At 39.7% G+C, this 21205-nt stretch overlaps 1 protein-coding gene across 1 annotated transcript in view; it reads left to right on the forward strand.

Annotated features, from left to right (window-relative positions):
- The window catches only part of LOC128689116 (calcium-activated chloride channel regulator 1-like), a 519562-nt gene extending 498932 nt beyond the window's left edge, over positions 1-20630 (forward strand). Inside the window, exons 3-9 of the mRNA XM_070087280.1 lie at positions 9690-9811; positions 11126-11237; positions 11652-12470; positions 13245-13548; positions 14592-15163; positions 15399-15537; positions 19752-20630. Coding sequence (XP_069943381.1) covers positions 9690-9811; positions 11126-11237; positions 11652-12470; positions 13245-13548; positions 14592-15163; positions 15399-15537; positions 19752-20479 — 2796 coding nt within the window. The 3' untranslated portion in view covers positions 20480-20630. The remainder of the gene's footprint in view (positions 1-9689; positions 9812-11125; positions 11238-11651; positions 12471-13244; positions 13549-14591; positions 15164-15398; positions 15538-19751) is intronic.
- Positions 20631-21205: the final 575 nt, after the last annotated feature.

Consider the following 21205-nt stretch of genomic DNA (forward strand, 5'->3'; position numbering starts at 1 on the left):
GATTCCTGCACTTGCACAATTTGCATATATTGCTAAAGTCATTCAGTTTATGTTCGACTCAGGCGATATATTTGACGTGATGTCGTCCCTGGACCTGTACCGATTTCACAACTGTGTTGCAGGACTAAGTGGTCTGGTGAGCCTCGTGTTTTCTTTACACCTCTGACGTGATTTGGAGCCAGTGTGGTTCATGCGCGAGTGAAGGAGTGACCTATGCACCAAATTTACGACCAAACACCCGTTGTGTTTACTAGCGAACATAACTGCGTGGCCCGTGAGATATACGCATTTGAGGTTTATCTTGCATTCACACCTTTTTTTTGTCGTCTCTGTGAAATATTTAAACTTTATACAAAAAGTGTTACGTATGGAAATGGATTCAGGTGAAAGCTGAATATTGCTAAATAAATATAACTTTTCCGAGTATAATGCAGGAGGTAACGCCACGGACGGCCGCAAATTGATTCACTGTTATGCCCGTGTTGAAAGACAGGCGGGGACAGCAATTTATGCCTTGAAAATTTATATTCGCTTTTATGGATGCGTGAATTTATTGCTGTATATTTTGTTTTTAGTTTTTATTAGAGCAGCTGTCTGTTAGAAAATATTTCTCTCATCAGTCACATAGTGTGGCCACTACTCTTGTAGTTAATGCTCGAGTCCGGCACCTAGACATGTCTTCCACTGGCCAACATACAACACCTTCTTCCAACTGAACACCCTACTACTCAACTTTAACTAAATGAAAAAATACATTCCTCCCTCACTCTGGACCACTCTCCCTCCCTCACTCTAGACCACTCTCACTCCCTCACTCTAGATCACTCTCCCTCCCACACTCTAGACCACTCTCCCTCCCTAATTTTAGGCCACTGTCCCTCCTTGATTCTAGACCACTCTTCCTCACTTTAGACCACTCTAGACCACTCTCCCTCCCTCCCTCACTCTAGACCACCCTCCCTCCTTCACTCTAGAACACTCTCCCTCCCTCACTCTAGACAACTCTCCCTCCCTCACTCTAGACCACTCTCCCTCCCTCACCTTAGACCACTCTCCCTCCCTCACTCTAGACCACTCTCCATCCCTCACTCTAGAACACTCTCCCTTCCTCACTCTAGACCACTCTCCCTCCCTCACTCTAGACCACTCCCCCTCACTCTAGACCACTCTCCCTCCCTCACTCTAGAACACTCTTCCTCCCTCACTCTAGACAACTCTCCCTCCCTCACTCTAGACCACTCTCCCTCCCTCACTCTAGACCACTCTCCCTCCCTCACTCTAGAACACTCTCACTCCCTTACTCTAAACCACTTTCCCTCCCTCACTCTAGAACACTCTCCCTCCCTTACTCTAGACCACTCTCCCTCCCTCACTCTAGAACACTCTCCCTCCTTTACTCTAAACCACTTTCCCTCCCTCACTCTAGACCACTCTCCCTCCCTCACTCTAGAACACTCTCCCTCCCTTACTCTAAACCACTTTCCCTCCCTCACTCTAGAACACTCTCCCTCCCTCACTCTAGACCACTCTCCATCCCTCACTCTAGAACACTCTCCCTTCCTCACTCTAGACCACTCTCCCTCCCTCACTCTAGACCACTCCCCCTCACTCTAGACCACTCTCCCTCCCTCACTCTAGAACACTCTTCCTCCCTCAATCTAGACCACTCTCCCTCCCTTACTCTAGACCACTCTCCCTCCCTCACTCTAGAACACTCTCCCTCCCTCACTCTAGACAACTTTCCCTCACTCACTCTAGACCACTCTCCCTCCCTCACTCTAAACCACTTTCCCTCCCTCACTCTAGACCACTCTCCCTCCCTCACTCTAGAACACTCTCCCTCCCTCACTCTAGAACACTCTCCCTCCCTCACTCTAGACCACTCTCCCTCCCTCACTCTAGAACACTTTCCCTCCCTCACTCTAGAACACTCTCCCTCCCTCACTCTAGACCACTCTCCCTCCCTCACTCTAGAACACTCTCCCTCCCTCACTCTAGAACACTCTCCCTCCCTCACTCTAGAACACTCTCCCTCCCTCACTCTAGAACACTCTCCCTCCCTCACTCTAGACCACTCTCCCTCCCTCACTCTAGAACACTCTCCCTCCCTCACTCTAGACCACTCTCCCTCCCTCACTCTAGAACACTCTCCCTCCCTCACTCTAGACCACTCTCTCTCCCTCACTCTAGAACACTCTCCCTCCCTCACTCTAGAACACTCTCCCTCCCTCACTCTAGAACACTCTCCCTCCCTCACTCTAGAACGCTCTCCCTCCCTCACTCTAGAACACTCTCCCTCCCTCACTCTAGAACACTCTCCCTCCCTCACTCTAGAACACTCTCCCTCCCTCACTCTAGAACGCTCTCCCTCCCTCACTCTAGACCACTCTCCTTCCCTCACTCTAGAACGCTCTCCCTCCCTCACTCTAGAACACTCTCCCTCCCTCACTCTAGAACGCTCTCCCTCCCTCACTCTAGACCACTCTCCCTCCCTCACTCTAGAACACTCTCCCTCCCTCACTCTAGAACACTCTCCCTCCCTCACTCTAGAACACTCTCCCTCCCTCACTCTAGACCACTCTCCCTCCCTCACTCTAGAACACTCTCCCTCCCTCACTCTAGAACACTCTCCCTCCCTCACTCTAGACCACTCTCCCTCCCTCACTCTAGAACGCTCTCCCTCCCTCACTCTAGACCACTCTCCCTCCCTCACTCTAGAACACTCTCCCTCCCTCACTCTAGAACGCTCTCCCTCCCTCACTCTAGACCACTCTCCCTCCCTCACTCTAGAACACTCTCCCTCCCTCACTCTAGAACGCTCTCCCTCCCTCACTCTAGAACGCTCTCCCTCCCTCACTCTAGAACACTCTCCCTCCCTCACTCTAGAACACTCTCCCTCCCTCACTCTAGACCACTCTCCCTCCCTCACTCTAGAACACTCTCCCTCCCTCACTCTAGAACACTCTCCCTCCCTCACTCTAGACCACTCTCCCTCTCTCACTCTAGAACACTCTCCCTCCCTCACTCTAGAACACTCTCCCTCCCTCACTCTAGACCACTCTCCCTCCCTCACTCTAGAACGCTCTCCCTCCCTCACTCTAGACCACTCTCCCTCCCTCACTCTAGAACACTCTCCCTCCCTCACTCTAGAACGCTCTCCCTCCCTCACTCTAGACCACTCTCCCTCCCTCACTCTAGAACACTCTCCCTCCCTCACTCTAGAACGCTCTCCCTCCCTCACTCTAGAACGCTCTCCCTCCCTCACTCTAGAACACTCTCCCTCCCTCACTCTAGAACACTCTCCCTCCCTCACTCTAGACCACTCTCCCTCCCTCACTCTAGAACACTCTCCTTCCCATTAGACTATTCTTTCCTTACACATTTTGTTTGTGCCTCATCCTTGTTGATGGAATATGACAGAGTTTTCTTCCGGTTGTGTATCTATCATCTAGAATAGGACAGCAGCACAATGATGATGAATCCATTTTTCGCTAAATGAATGATCTCTCTCCCACTAAGTCACCCACCATACACAAATAACCCGCATATAACAAACTTATGACGACGTTTCGGTCGTTATACTCGAAATTTCTTCCATGTATTCTCCCATCTCTCCCTGTAGTTACATCAAGTTGTCTAGTTACGATGAGCGAAACGTTTTGGAAATTTTATTGAGGAAACGTTTCACCAACCAATGGCTTCTTCAGTTTTGAATATAAGGAATTTATGTTATTATTATGGATGCATTCACTCGTCTTCTGCAAAGATGTGTAGAGGACCCCGAGGTTCCCACACCCGCCTGCTGACAAGGTGGGTGTGGAGGCATGAATCCCCATCACTCACCATCAAGGGTGATGGACTGATTACATCGTCTTCAAGTCTTTTCTGCTTCTATCAACTTTTCTGTAGTTGACTGAAGAAGCCTAATGTGTAGGCGAAACGTTTCGAAATAAAGATACCTAACTGTTGCATATGTGTCTTACCTAACAACCTGTCGGTATTTTATACCATTTTATTGTTCATCCTGACATGGTGCTTGGAGGGGGGGCGCCTTACCCACACCCACATCCTGACAAGGTCGGTGCTGGGAGCAAAAGATTTTAGCAGCCATTAGAAGAATCACTAAAGTAACGACAATTTTCATTTTAGTTTTACAATTTTAACTTATCTTAAGAGAAGAGAAAAAGATTTGGGCAATGTTGGGTTATTGCTGGAAGTTACATAAAGGTTATTTTTGTCGCTTTTTAGAAATCGATGCATTGTGTCACGAGAGTAAACATATTCCAAATTTGTGGAGGTTGTTTAGAGCAGATGTGTATATTATGGATTATAATTTATTATAATAAGAGTTAAAAGATCTCTCGCCATGGGGATTCATTATTAAATTCTTAAAACATTTGTCTTTGGAGGTAAGAGGAAAATATTATATATTTTTTGTTGTTTGTGTATCCTTATGTCCGTCTCACCGAGGGAGAAGAGCAGAGACAAGCCTGGGATCTACAGCAGGATAATTAAACCCAGGAGGACCAGTGATGCTTCAGCGCCTTCACTTTAATTTCAGTTTTAAACTTTACAGAAAATCCTACTCATTCTCCTTGTGTGTGTAGTGAGAAACTGCTGAACATTAAAAAAAATCTTCCTTTAACAGTCTTACTAACAAGAACATCAGAATCGAGAAACACTACAGCAGGCCTACTGGCCAGTACTAGGCATGTCTTTCTCAACCATTCCCATCCACTTAAGAATTTGCTTCAGTACTTCAGATACTAATCAAACCCAGCCCCACCCACTCATTTCTCTGTCTAATCTCTCTTTAAAGTTACCTACGATTTACAGCTTCTATGGAAAGAACAAACATGAAAGTCAAGAAAACACTTGTTTAATCGTATAACTTTCATTTATTCAACTTCCAGAACAACATCACTCAGAGAGCCTGATTTAACGATTCATAGCATGACTGACACAGAATACTGCTCTCTGAAGCAAGCTGGGTGTTCCTTGTTGGTTTATTTAAGAAAATTACCTGACATGGATCGTTGCCATAACTAGTTCAGTAGTGCCAAGCCACAGGCAGAGGAGCGGCAAGACGGTGTCAGAGAACATATGTTAATGTCGGGTAGCTGCTAATCACTGGAGCCTCAGGTAGTATATACATATATATATATATATATATATATATATATATATATATATATATATATATATATATATATATATATATATATATATATATATATATATATATATATATATATATATATATATATGTCTTGCCGAATATGTAAAACTGGTCAATTAGCAAGAACTCATTTAAAATTAAGTCCTTTCTAAAATTTTCTCTTATACGTTTAAAGATATATTTTTTTCATTAACGTTAATGTAAAAAAAATTAATTTTGCTACAAAACAATCTTAGAAAACTTACCTAACCTTATTATAACAAGAACAATTTATTTTAGCCTAACCCAACTAAATATATTTAAGATTTGTTTACAATAATTTAATACTAAACAAACACAATGAAATATATTTTTTTTCTTAAGGGTCAGATTGATTTTGGCGATATTATTGCATACACAAAATTTCGCTTGTCCTATATGGCAAGATGAGCGTTGCTATTTAAGCCAAGATCGCAAGTTCTGCCTATTCGGCACGACATATATATATATATATATATATATATATATATATATATATATATATATATATATATATATATATATATATATATATATATATATATATATATATCGTGCCGAATATGTAAAACTGGTCAATTAGCAAGAACTCATTTAAAATTACGTCCTTTCTGAAATTTTCTCTTATACATTTAAAGATATATATTTTTCATTAATGTTAATGTAAATTTTTTTTAATTTTGAGCCAATAGAATCTTAGAAAACTTACCTAACCTTATTATAACAAGAACAATTTATTTTAGCCTAACCCAACCAAATAGATTTTAGATTTGTTTACAATAATTTAATACTAAACAAACACAGTGAAATATATTTTTTTCTTTAGGTTCAGAATGATTTTGGCGAAATTATTGCATACACAAATTTTCGCTTGTCCTATATGGCAAGATGAGAGTTGCTATTTAAGCCAAGATCGCAAGTTCTGCCTATTCGGCACGATATATATATATACATACATATATATATATATATATATATATATATATATATATATATATATATATATATATATATATATATATATATATATATATATATATATATATATATATATATATATATATATAATACTTGACGTGCTGTTGGAGTGTGAGCAAAGTAACATTTATGAAGGGGTTCAGGGAAACCGGCAAGCCGGACTTGAGTCCTGGAGATGGGAAGTACAGTGCCTGCACTCTGAAGGAGGGGTGTTAATGTTGCAGTTTAAAAACTGTAGTGTAAAGCACCCTTCTGGCAAGACAGTGATGGAGTGAATGATGGTGAAAGTTTTTCTTTTTCGGGCCGCCCTGCCTTGGTGGGAATCGGCCAGTGTGATAATAATAAATAAACATATATATATATATATATATATATATATATATATATATATATATATATATATGTACATTCGTATATATATATATATATATATATATATATATATATATATATATATATATATATATATATATATATATATATATATATATATATATATAAATATATATATATATATATATATATATATATATATATATATATATATATATATATATATATATATATATATATATATATATATAGACATATATATATATATGCAAAACAACCACTCTGAAAGAATAGAGAAATTCCAAGCGCTTTCGTGACTACTCACATTATCAAGGAACTATCATAGGTCCTTGATAATGTGAGTAGTCACGAAAGCGCTTGGAATTTCTCTATTCTTTCAGAGTGGTTGTTTTGCATATTTTGAAATCACCTGTTTACTGTGATCTTATTGCATATATATATATATATATATATATATATATATATATATATATATATATATGTATATATATATATATATATATATATATATATGTCGTGCCGAATAGGCAGAATTTGCGATCTTGGCTTAAATAGCAACGCTCATCTTGCCATATAGGACAAGTGAAAATTTGTGTATGCAGTAATTTAGCCAAAATCATTCTGAACCTAACGAAAAAATTATATTTCACTGTGTTTGTTTAGTATTAAATTACTGTAAACAAATCTAAAATATATTTAGTTGGGTTAGGCTAAAATAAATTGTTCTTGTTATATTAAGGTTAGGTAAGTTTTCTAAGTTTCTTTTGGTGCAAAATTATAAATTTTTACATAAACATTAATGAAAAAAATATATCTTTAAACGTTTAATAGAAATTTTTAGAATGGATTTAATTTTCAATGAGATCTTGCTAATTGACCAGTTTTACATATTCGGCACGACATATATATATATATATATATATATATATATATATATATATATATATATATATATATATATATATATATATATATATATATATATATATATATATATATATATATATATATATATATATATATATGTATATATATATATATATATATATATATATATATATATATATATATATATATATATATATATATATATATATATATATATATATATATATATATATATATATATATATATATATATATATATATGTATGTATAGATATATATATATATATATATATATATATATATATATATATATATATATATGTATATATATATATATATATATATATATATATATATATATATATATATATATATATATATATATATATATATATATATATATATATATATATATATATATATGTTTATATGCAATAAGATCACAGTAAACAGGTGATTTCAGAATATGTAAAACAACCACTCTGAAAGAATAGAGAAATTCCAAGCGCTTTCGTGACTACTCGCATTATCAAGGAACTATGAAAGTAAAGCATCCAAGGAAGGTATATAAGGGGTCTGGCCAACACCTCACTATCAGATCCCACAACAGTTAAACACCTGACGCGCGCCGGCCAAAAGTGCTTTTTATGAAACAGGATTCAATTATATTCCTGTCGACCATGGACTTACTTGATACTACTTTCTCAACTTTTTGAAAATCAATTGGATGGTTAAAATCTCTTACATGAATAAATAGAGCATTGGAATCTTGTCCAGTTCTAATGTTATATTTATGTTGTTTTAATCTTAGTTCGAGATTTTATTACGGTCAAACTGGTAAAAATCTCGATCTAAGATTAAAACAACATAAATATAGCATTAGAACTGGACAAGATTCCAATGCTCTATTTATTCATGTAAGAGATTTTAACCATCCAATTGATTTTCAAAAAGTTGAGAAAGTAGTATCAAGCAAGTCCATGGTCGACAGGAATATAATTGAATCTTGTTTCATTAAAAGCAGTTTTGACAATAATATGAATATTTCCTTTGGTTTATATAAATTAGACCCATTTATAATTAATAGAATTTGGGAAGAATTTAATAATACACTGGACAAATAATAATTTTTAAAATTTTCTTGGGTAGAATAATTTGTTGGTGGGTTGTGCGATGGACCTGTCCAGTTGGGCCGGCGCGCGTCAGGTGTTTAACTGTTGTGGGATCTGATAGTGAGGTGTTGGCCAGACCCCTTATATTCCTTCCTTGGATGCTTTACTTTCATAGTTCCTTGATAATGTGAGTAGTCACGAAAGCGCTTGGAGTTTCCCTATTCTTTCACAGTGGTTGTCTTGCATATATATATATATATATATATATATATATATATATATATATATATATATATATATATATATATATATATATATATATATATATATATATATATATATATATATATATATATATATATATATATATATATATATATATATATATATATATATATATATATATATATTTATATATATGCAAAACAACCACTGTGAAAGATTATCACGAAAGATTGTCACGAACGCGCTTGGAATTTCTCTATTCTTTCACAGTGGTTGTTTTGCATATTCTGAAAACACCTGTTTACTGTGATCTTATTGCATATATATATATATATATATATATATATATATATATATATATATATATATATATATATATATATATATATGTATATATATATATATATATATATATATATATATATATATATATATATATATATATATATATAAATATATATATATATATATATATATATATATGTATATATATATATATATATATATATATATATATATATATATATATATATATATATATGTATATATATATATATATATATATATATATATATATATATATATATATATACATATATATATGTATATGTGTGTGTGTGTGTGTGTGTGTGTGTGTGTGTGTGTATTTGCATGGGCGCCCAGATATGATAGCTTAGATTTCACTTCAATCAGCCTATACTTCCCACCTCAAGGACACAGGTCCGGTTAACCGGTTTCCCCGAATCTCTTCACAAAATATTACCCTACTCACATTCCAACATTTCATCAGGTCCCAAAAAACCATTCGCATCCATTCACTCCTATCTAAAACGCTCACACATACCTGCTACAAGTCCAAGCTCCTTGAACACAAAACTTGTTTTACCCCTCTGTCGTAGTGCAAACGTGTTACTTATGTGGTGGTGTGTCGGCAGGTAAGACAGTTCTGCAATGACAAGACGCACAACAGAGTAGCACCCACCAAGCACAACTCCCTGTGTGGCGGCCGCTCAGCCTGGCAGATCATCCAGCAGACTCCCGATTTCGCTGGTGGACGGTGAGTGCCGGGACAGAGAAGTCTTCTCCCATTTTGCAGGGTGGTAGTGGTTACTAAGTAAAAATCCTCTTCTGGACACACACACACACACACACACACACACACCTATACATGTATGTGCACTCATACGCTCACCCATATTGCCAAGAAGGCCACAAACACTGTAAAAACTAGTTATGCTGGTATAAACGAAGGAGAGGGGACCCTCAACACATGCTCTCTGGTATGGTACCAGGCGAGGCTGACGATGATGAACCTTCTACACACAGAGAATACCAACAGTATTTTGTAAATGTTACCAAAACAGTAATGCATGTGTAGAAGCTCTGGAAATTATATTCAACATATCATAGCTGGGGGCCAGGATATAGTAAATAGATATATTGCATTACGTGTTCAGTTATGTATATGATCCGCTGTTGCTTGTGCCCGCACAAAGGGTCACCAGAATGACATATAACCTGTCTGAGGAATAAAGGATGAATTTATGTGACCTTTTACTTCAGGAAAATATTCACTTCTGATACTTCCTTCACCTGGTAGAATTTCTAGTTAGGACAATATTAGTTGCCTAGTGCAACAGGCACTTATACCGCGCATGATCGTTTATCAAACAAACTTTGAAAAATGAGCGACACTCCTTTTTTTGTATAAAAGAGCAAAGAATAATGTCGTTGTGAATACATTTGAAATATGAACGTCGTCCAGAGTATATATACTGTTCAATATCTTAATCCTAGTTGGTGAGCCAGCTGTGGAGGACAACAATTATGATTCGAACAAAATAAGTGTACTCAGTTTTGACTCTTTTACGGAAATATTAACATGATTGTAAATAATTATAATTTAGTTTCTACCAACCTTTTTGACATCTCGTCCACAAGCGCTAAAGCCCTATGGGTCATAAAGCAGTTCTAATTCTAATTATATATGACTGATGTACCGTATGAGCCGTAAAAGGGTATAGCAACTTTTGTTTTTATATAATTATTATTATCAATAATAATAATAATAATAATAATAATAATAATAATAATAATAATAATAATAATAATAATAATAAATAAAAATAGCGACTTGTGAAAATTATTAATTATGTAATAACATCATAAGAACATTTGACAGAAAGAAAGATCATGGAGTAATAATTAATAAAACCCAAAAACCTATCATAAGACTCAATGAATGCAGACATTAGGCACTCGTCTGCAACATTACTAACGCATGTTAGGCCCAAAGTTACTCACCCAGACTTGCATTACTCGCTCTTTTCATGTTTACTGGTGTTGGTCTGGAAGACTTTGTGAATTGCAGGAACTCCGCCAGTAATGGTAGCCGGGGGCTGGATCCGATGCTGAGGTTCGTCCAGCAAGCGAGTCCCAGATATGTCTTCGTCATCGAGGACACGGCCACCATGAACCTCCAGGTCAGTGTTGCACAAAAGGGATTTTTTTTAGTGAACGCACACACATAATTGTGCACAAAAGCCAGAGGAAATAGTATGTCATTGGTTGCTATCTGGCGGCACATACTTGCTCATTAGTTCTTTATGAAATATTTTGCCTCGTACTCAGAGCTCATCCTGAAATAAATAATACTTTGACATAAGTATGACACTACTCATAACTTGTGAAAGATTGTTTTTTTTAGATTAGTTATGCTCCTCATGCGTACTTACTCAAGGAACAAATAGGAATCGCGTCTGTTTCACGCTCAGCAGACGGAGGATCAAGCCTCCATTACGTCTGGCGCTGAATGACTCACATGGGTTTAGCGCTTAGCATGAATTAAACATTTTTTCAAAGTACTTGTCCGATGGACATTTTTTTTTCTTTGACAGCGGCGGTGGGAGTTCCTGAGGAAGGCGATGCGTCGTGTAGTCGTGTACGACGTGCCAGACGGAGCTCATGTGGGTGTGGTTACTTTCCACTCCGTAGCGAGAACTGTGGCGCCTCTCACTTTCATCGAAAGTGAAGATTCGGATATGAGGCAACGAGTGGGATCATCCTTACCCCGCAACCCTTCAACTACTCCTGAGAGTCACAAATGTATCCTCTGCGGGCTGAAGGAGGCGCTAAGGGTTCTCGACGACACCAACAAGAAAGAAAACGGTGCCACTGTAATCTTAATTACCACTGGTTCTGGTCCGACGCCGCAACGTGAGGTGAAACAGATGAGAAACTTAGCAGAGCAGCGACACCTAAGAATTGAAGTGGTGTTGTATCCGCTAACTGAGCGCCGGGGCGCCGCTACTGCCTCTCATGGACTTGAGGTTTTGGTCGAACAGTCCCGAGGTTCCATCTTCACCGTTATGGACGAAGGTGTTGGTAATGACTCGAAAGTGAAGATGATGGTTGCACTGATGGACGCCCTACTAGCAAGTGTGCAACGCAGCGCTCCTTCCTCAGCCCCCGGAGCTCCTGTACTGGTACACAGCGCTGCCTACCCTGGTGGTATTGCTTCCATGTCCGCTGGCTCCTTCGCTCTAGATGACTCGCTTGGCCCTAACGCTCGCTTCTCTGTTTACTATTACGACCTGAACCACGTAGGCAACGCCATCCAGTTGACAGCACCGTCTGGCCAGCTGATCGCCTCCGTCAACGTCCAGGAAGAAGACGGTGATGTCAACATGATCTTCATCATCCTGGAAAAGGCAGAGGTGACACTAACTCTATGTAATATAGAGCTGTATAGCCCTTGTGGTTTAGCGCTTCTTTTTTATTATAATAATAATAATAATATGTAATATAGACATTTATATCTGAGGGAAAGGATTACCTGATGATTCCACATCCCGATTCAGATTTAGGGAATGCCGGCTTTATTTCTATACTGTGCCAAAATTAACTAAGCAACTCAGCTCTACTATGGTAAAATTAACCCAAGTTAATTTTGGTTATTTTGCGTAGCCTATCTAAATTTTAAATCATTAAACCTGGGAATCACTTCTCAAGTGAACTTTCCCGAAAAGCTATACAAAAAACATGATTTCTATGTCGTATAACTGTACTGAACTGTTTTGCCCTGCGAGATAAATCTTCAGGTGACTCCAGGGAAAGAATTATTTATGGATTTTTGCGTAGGAAGAGACTTCGAAAAACTGTTCTTAGTTATGGCGGCTAGTTTATCATTATCCTACCTGTCGATGGTTTCGAGTTTTATCATCTCTACTTCCCTAGCTCGGATCAAACCTCCTGGATGATAACGTGCTCAGTCAAACTATTACCACTAATTGCACGCTGCTATCTAACGTAAGCACCACAACTCAGTTGATCAGGAACTGTCTGGGGAGATATGTAAAGTTCTTTCTTGAGGACAGTTGGGAGTCTTTTAGAAATTTCTGTTATATATGAATGAAGAGCGTGTAAAATACCATAACATAATAACTTTAAGAGCATTCAAAAATATGTAGTAACTTTACTCTTCCTGGCAGCGTGGTCTTTGGACGTACAGCGTAGAGAACCGAGCAGACTCTCACCAGGGTCTCTACGTGCAGGTCACTGCCAAGCGCAACACCTCCACAGGTCTGCAAGTCCGCCTCTGGACCAGCTCAGGCTCTCAGCCGGTTAACTCCTCCGACCCCTCCACGCCCGTAATAATCTATGCAGAAGTGAAGGCAGGCGTGGCGCCCATCATGGACGCCCGCGTTGTAGCCAGACTCCAGAGACTGGGTACCAACGCCACTGGCAGCAACTACCATCCCATCTTCCTTGACTTGTGGGACAACGGCATAGGTGGTAAAGCATCATTGTTGACTTTTCATTGCTGATGTCTACATATGTGTGCCGCACACATCTAGGCATGATTTAAACAGGGTTGGATGTACACTGCTGCCTATACAAGCTGCAATCTCTGAACGTTCTTTTTACGGTCACTTTCCTGAGTGTTTCTGTCTTTAATTGTTCAAATGACAGTTTATTTTGCTATCATTGTTACGGATATAATGTTATCAGTACAATATACTACTTCGCTTTGCCAGTCACTTCGATTATTCATTCTCTTTCTCTCATCGGCTCTAAAATAGATTGTTTAAATATTTGTCAAAGTTGTTTTCACTTATTGCACACCAGATTTGATTGTTTTAAAACAAAACTTTCATTTTTTTATGCCAAATCGGAACACATTCTTTTTTTTATATTGGGAACGATGAGGGAGGAACATAAATTAATAATCCATTGTACATAGTTTTGGCGATACATTTATAACAACCTTGTTCTGCTAAATAACAAATAAAGGCACAATACCGTGACTGGAACGATACACAAATAACTCGTAACATAAAAGAGAGAAGCTTACGACGACGTTTCTGTTTGACTTGGACCATTTACATTTCGTTAGTGTGACTTTGTAAATGGTCCAAGTCGGACAGAAACGTCGTCGTAAGCTCGTCTCTTCTATGTGCAATGAACATTAAGACTTCATGTCATCTGTTCACCGCCACCTTAATCTACAACATTTAAAGACAGATTGAAGTAAATTTCAATTGTTTATAAATTGAGAGATGCCTTTCAGTTTATACACTCTTGAAGAAAATAATTATTAGGGTTTGAACTAGAGCACGACAGCCACGCTGGTGAGGAATTATTAAAGCGTTTTGTTTGTATACCGTGTAAATAATATTTAAAAATCCTAGCTGAACATTTACAATACTGTACCTTAACATAATATCCAATTAATTTCTACATTGTGTTAAGCATTCATATTTTTGCATGCAAGTATATTTGTAGATTTATAATTAAAGAATGCTGTATGTGCTATACCATGTGTTTTACTATGGCAGACCCAGATATCACCAAAGGAGATGGGCTGTACTCTCGATACCTACCTCCGCTTCCTGGGAGTCCTGGCCGGTATCTTCTGAGTGCTGACATCGACTACAACAGCGGGCTGGCATCCGTAGCTAAGGGACCCCCAACGCGCCATCACAAGAGCCTAGCCTCGCACCTGCCTTTTTTTCACCAACATGGTTACGACACCTGGAACAGCGAGCAGACGTGCTGTGGTTATGCTCTACCTTACGTGCATACACGCCGTGCCCCGCCCTTCCTGCGGCACGTCACCTGGGGAGTGCTGGAGGTGGTATCCCTCTCTACCCACCATGATAACGTCCCACCCTCACGCATCCTGGACCTCCGCGTGGAGGTTAATGACACAGTACACGAAATTAAGCTGCGTTGGACGGCTCCTGGGGACGACTGGGACGTGGACCGAGCTCACCACTACGAAGCCGTGGTGGCGCCTTTCTGGAAGGAAGCCAGGGCCTTCCAGGGAGACCGACTAACTGGTCTTCCTCAACCACTCCCAGCCGGAACACTCCACACCACTAATTTGCACTTCACTAGATACGAGGAGGTCAGTACGCTCAATAGTCAGACTAAACTGCAAATTTATTTGTGGCTGATGTTACTAAACATTCATCTCAGTCCTTGATAAATATGCATGTCCTTTTGTATCATCTGAGTCTTTGGAAGAAGTCTATTTTTTTCCGAATGTTTTAATATTTTTCGGCTGCAACATGTTACAATATTCCGAGAGAAAAAAAATTGTGGAAAAATAAAGGATATAAATTTTTTGTCTTCTTGGGTAGCTGTGGTTTGTGACTGTGCGGGCGGTGGATGAAGCTAACAATATGGGCGGAGTGGGCAACATTGCAGCGCTCTGGGTGCCACGTCCGCCCACCACCTATGAGATCACTACCAGGACTCACCCAGCACTTACTACCTCAGGTACTTTTGGGGATTAGCGTGGACGGTTACAAAGCATGGCTTGCTTCTGCAGTGTTTTAAAAACTGAGGTTGGAGAGTTGAAGGAGGAGGTCTTGCTTCTCCAGGAGGAGATTAGGAGGCTGAAGGTCCACCTCAATGGGCCTGGGAGAGAGTGTGAGGTGGTTGGAGATGTGGGGAATGAGGCTTCTAGCAGTGAGGTGCAGTCTGTCTCTCACTGTGAGGAGGCTGTAGGTGGGGAGGTAGCAACGGCTACCAGCAGTGAGGTGTCCGCCAGCACCTGCTACAAGTGGCGAGTTGTTCACAGTAATGGGAGGCGCATCAGAGTAAGGAAAGTTAAGAGTGAAGATCTGAAGGTAGGAAATCGCTTCTCTGTTCTCCAGGATGAATGTACTTCAGTGGCCAGTGAAGGTAAGGGTACTACTGCCCCTGCTAATGAAGGTAAGCGCATTCTTGTGGTTGGTGACTCTCAGGTAAGATATGTTGACCGTGCTTTTTGTAATAGGAATAAGAAGATGAGAGATAGAGTGTGCTTCCCTGGAGCTGGTGTTGGGGACATTGTCAACAGACTGGATAATATCATGTCAGGTAATGGGAACAAGCCCATTATCTGTCTCAGTGCTGGTGGAAATGATATTGGGAAGGGTAGGAGAGAAGAGCTGCTAGATAAGTACAGGTCAGCTATAGATTTCATTAAGTCTAAGGGAGGGATCCCAATCATATGTAGCATCTTGCCTAGAAGGGGAGTAGGAAATGAATGGTTGTCTAGGGCAATTGGTGTAAATTGCTGGCTAGACAGATACTGCAAGGAACTTGCAATCCCATTCATTGACAACTGGAACAACTTTTATGGCAAACATGATATGTATGCAAGGGATGGGGTTCATCTCTCTGGGGCAGGGGTGGTAGCACTTGCAGACTCGATTGAGAAGGCCATTGGTGAAATGCCTATGATTTTAAACTGATGGAAGATAGAGGTATGGGTGTGTGTGGGAAACAAGCAGGTTGCAACACTAGGGTTGGAAACAGTAAATGTATAAAAGGCATTCAGCATGAAGTTATAAATAAAGACAATAGAACAGGTCAGCAAACAAAGGGGGACAGCAGAGGGCAGCAAGGGACTAGCTCCCTTAAGGTTTACTATACTAATAGCAGGAGTGTTAGAAATAAGATAGATGAGCTAAGATTAATTGCAAGTGCAGGAAACATAGATATTATTGCTATAACAGAGACCTGGCTCAATCTGAAAGATAGAGAGATGCCCTCTGAATGTCACATACAAGGCTATAAATTATTCCACACTGACAGGGTCAACAGGAAAGGTGGTGGAGTAGCGATGTATGTCAGAGACAATTTAAATTGTTGTGTTAGACAAGATATTAAATTAGAAGCGTCAGCCACTGAATCTGTTTGGTTACAGCTTCTCGAGGGCCGAGAAAAACTAATTTTGGGTGTGATTTACAGGGCCCCAAATCTTGATAGGGAGTGCAGTAAACTTCTATGGGACGAAATTCGTAAGGCATCTACATACGAAAATGTTGTGCTAATGGGAGATTTCAACTATAGACAGATTGACTGGAGCAATTTGACAGGAAATTTAGAGTCGGGTGACTTTCTTGATACGATCCAGGATTGTTTTTTAAAACAGTTTGTGACAGAGCCAACTAGGGGAAATAACCTCCTTGACTTGGTTCTTGCCAGTAGGGAAACACTAATTAATAATCTTGAGGTTAATGATGAGCTTGGGGAGAGTGATCACAAATCACTCAGTTTTAACATATCATGGAATTCCCCTAATAATGGCAATCAAGTCTCCGTCCCTGACTTTCGCTTGGCTGATTTCATAGGACTGAAAAATTACTTAGGTGGGCTGAACTGGAATGACCTGACTAGGGGTCAGGTAGGTGGTGATGGTTGCCGATATGATGCTTTCCAGGGCATAGTTCTAGCTGCCCAGTCAAATTATGTTCCAAATAGGGAAATCAGATCAAACAAAAATGATCCTAAATGGATGAACAATAGATTAAAATATCTGATTGGTCAAAAGAGAGGCATATATAGGCAAATCAAAAGAGGAGAGGGGCAATTAAGAAATCGATATATTCAGTTAAAGAGAGAAATAAAAAAGGGAATTAGAAAAGCAAAAAGAGATTATGAGGTTAAAGTTGCAAGAGAATCGAAGACTAACCCAAAAGGATTCTTTCAGGTATACAGAAGTAAGATCAGGGACAAGATAGGCCCACTCAAAAGTTCCTCGGGTCAGCTCACTGACAGTGATAAGGAAATGTGTAGAATTTTTAACACATACTTCCTCTCAGTTTTTACACAGGAGGATACCAGCGATATTCCAGTAATGATAAATTATGTAGAACAGGACGATAATAAACTGTGCACTATTAGGGTCACAAGTGACATGGTCCTTAGGCAAATAGATAAATTAAAACCTAACAAATCCCCAGGCCCTGATGAACTGTATGCAAGGGTTCTAAAGGAATGTAAAGAGGAGCTTAGCACACCTTTGGCTAATCTTTTCAACATATCACTACAAACTGGCATGGTGCCAGATAAGTGGAAAATGGCAAATGTGATACCTATTTTCAAAACAGGTGACAGGTCCTTAGCTTCGAACTATAGACCAATAAGCCTAACCTCCATAGTGGGAAAATTTATGGAATCAATAATTGCCGAGGCAGTTCGTAGCCACCTTGAAAAGCATAAATTAATCAACGAATCTCAGCATGGTTTTACAAAGGGGCGTTCCTGCCTTACGAATTTATTAACTTTTTTCACTAAGGTATTTGAGGAGGTAGATCATGGTAATGAATATGATATTGTGTATATGGACTTCAGTAAGGCTTTTGACAGGGTCCCACATCAGAGACTATTGAGGAAAATTAAAGCACATGGAATAGGAGGAGAAATTTTTTCCTGGATAGAGGCATGGTTGACAAATAGGCAGCAGAGAGTTTGCATAAATGGGGAGAAATCAGAGTGGGGAAGCGTCACGAGCGGTGTTCCACAGGGGTCAGTGTTGGGCCCCCTGCTGTTCACAATCTACATAAACGACATAGATGAGGGCATAAAGAGCGACATCGGCAAGTTTGCCGATGACACCAAAATAGGCCGTCGAATTCATTCTGACGAGGACATTCGAGCACTCCAGGAAGATTTGAATAGACTGATGCAGTGGTCGGAGAAGTGGCAGATGCAGTTTAATATAGACAAATGCAAAGTTCTAAATGTTGGACAGGACAATAACCATGCCACATATAAACTAAATAATGTAGATCTTAATATTACGGATTGCGAAAAAGATTTAGGAGTTCTGGTTAGCAGTAATCTGAAACCAAGACAACAGTGCATAAGTGTTCGCAATAAAGCTAATAGAATTCTTGGCTTCATATCAAGAAGCATAAATAATAGGAGTCCTCAGGTTGTTCTTCAACTCTATACATCCTTGGTTAGGCCTCATTTAGATTATGCTGCACAGTTTTGGTCACCGTATTACAGAATGGATATAAATTCTCTGGAAAATGTACAAAGGAGGATGACAAAGATGATCCCATGTATCAGAAACCTTCCCTATGAGGATAGACTAAGGGCCCTGAAACTGCACTCTCTAGAAAGACGTAGAATTAGGGGGGATATGATTGAGGTTTATAAGTGGAAGACAGGAATAAATAAAGGGGATGTAAATAGTGTGCTGAAAATATCTAGCCTAGACAGGACTCGCAGCAATGGTTTTAAGTTGGAAAAATTCAGATTCAGGAGGGATATAGGAAAGTACTGGTTTGGTAATAGAGTTGTGGATGAGTGGAACAAACTCCCAAGTACCGTTATAGAGGCCAGAACGTTGTGTAGCTTTAAAAATAGGTTGGATAAATACATGAGTAGATGTGGGTGGGTGTGAGTTAGACCTGATAGCTTGTGCTAACAGGTCGGTTGCCGTGTTCCTCCCTTAAGTCAATGTGACCTGACCTGACTAGGTTGGGTGCATTGGCTTAAGCCGGTAGGGACTTGGACCTGCCTCGCATGGGCCAGTAGGCCTTCTGCAGTGTTCCTTCGTTCTTATGTTCTTATGTTCTCTCACCATGTAACATGTCATTCTGGAGGTTTGTATCACTGAACAAAAACAGATACTTCGTAGGCGAGCATATATGGGTATAAACATTAACATTGCTACATAGTTCATTGAAGTACACCTCTTTTTTTTTTAGGGAACTACACGATGCCGTCAGAGCTTGGGTCTGGTCGACCTGTTGGTAAGACAGAGTTTCAACTTGAGGACGTAGCAGTGATCCTGGGTAGCATCGGTGGATTTCTGATAGTGGTGGCTACAGTAGTGTTTTACTGCTACTGTTATACCAAAAGACGTAAGCAGCATCATGAGAAAGACGTGAAGAAGGCACGAGAGGGAGGAGGCAGCGGTAACCTCATAGTTAAACCGGGAACCCTGAGCATGGAGGAGGGCGGCGGCAGCCACGAATCCTTAGATAGTATAGTGAAGGACGATCCAGGAACTGCACGAGACGGTCCCCCCCTCTCCCCAGTTCAGTCTTGGGGACCAACCACACTAATAAAAGAGCACGAACGCCGAATGTCAGTTCACAGCGAGGTGGCTGAAGACGGACCTGTGGCTTACAAAGCGAACGGGTTGTCTCCCCACGCGCCCTTCCCGGACGTAACAGTAACAAGCAGCCGGCTAGCGTCTGAAGGCGAGGGAGGCGGCGAATCACAGGTGTACCCTCCATGCACGCACGAGGAGAACACCTGCAACTGTGCTTCTTCAAGACTCGAGTATAATAGTTACGCTCCCACCTGGGACGAGCCTCTCACAGGTCACCTGCTCTCTCGGGCTCACACCTCCCCAGCGCCAACGCCCGCAGCTCACCAGCCCAATCTTCCACAGATAGACCGAAAGCGTCGCAATGTGACCCAGGTGTAATGCTGCTCTATTGTATCCCACATACCATGATAAAGCCAAGGCCTTCAGCTCTAAGATGTTCCATAGGAAGTGTGATCCTCACTCTGATAAACTCTACACTGATGAGTCTTGAGGTGAAATTGCATTTAGAAACAGTGGTGGTGTTCTTCCAAAAATGGAGTTATGATGGGCGGTGTTATGAAGCAGACATCTGAGAGATTTATTATGGTGCTAAGCTACCAACATGATAAATTTTGTCAGTTGTCAGATATGCAGGAACAACTTGGCCAGATATTTTATGACAGAAATATGAATCTTTCATTAGTGTTTTACAGCTGCTCTTAGCTCAGAAAATATGATTTATAGCAGTCTCTGTTATAGGCCAAATCAGTCAGACGCTAATATTAAGGAACTATAGATGAGGTAAAAAACTTGTGACCTGATCAACGTGACGTGGTGTATTGTCTGTGTTTCTTATTCTCTCAAAGCTCATGTGGGAATCAACAATGTCAGTTTTTTTATTTAATAAGTTAATCTTCGTTGCGTCAACATCACATCGCTATTGGAGCTGCGTGACTGAGTGTCGACTGAGTGAAATACGACGCCTCCTGATGAAATGTTGTGTATGTATGCTAGGGACCAAAATAATCTATATTTCGAAGTGTAACGAGAAAAAAACTTTATATTTCCAGTTTTTATGATTATCTTAATGTGGAAAAATCATATCATTGCATATGTAATTTTAAA

This window comes from Cherax quadricarinatus, chromosome 21 (assembly GCF_038502225.1).
Source record: "Cherax quadricarinatus isolate ZL_2023a chromosome 21, ASM3850222v1, whole genome shotgun sequence".
NCBI lineage: Eukaryota > Metazoa > Arthropoda > Malacostraca > Decapoda > Parastacidae > Cherax > Cherax quadricarinatus.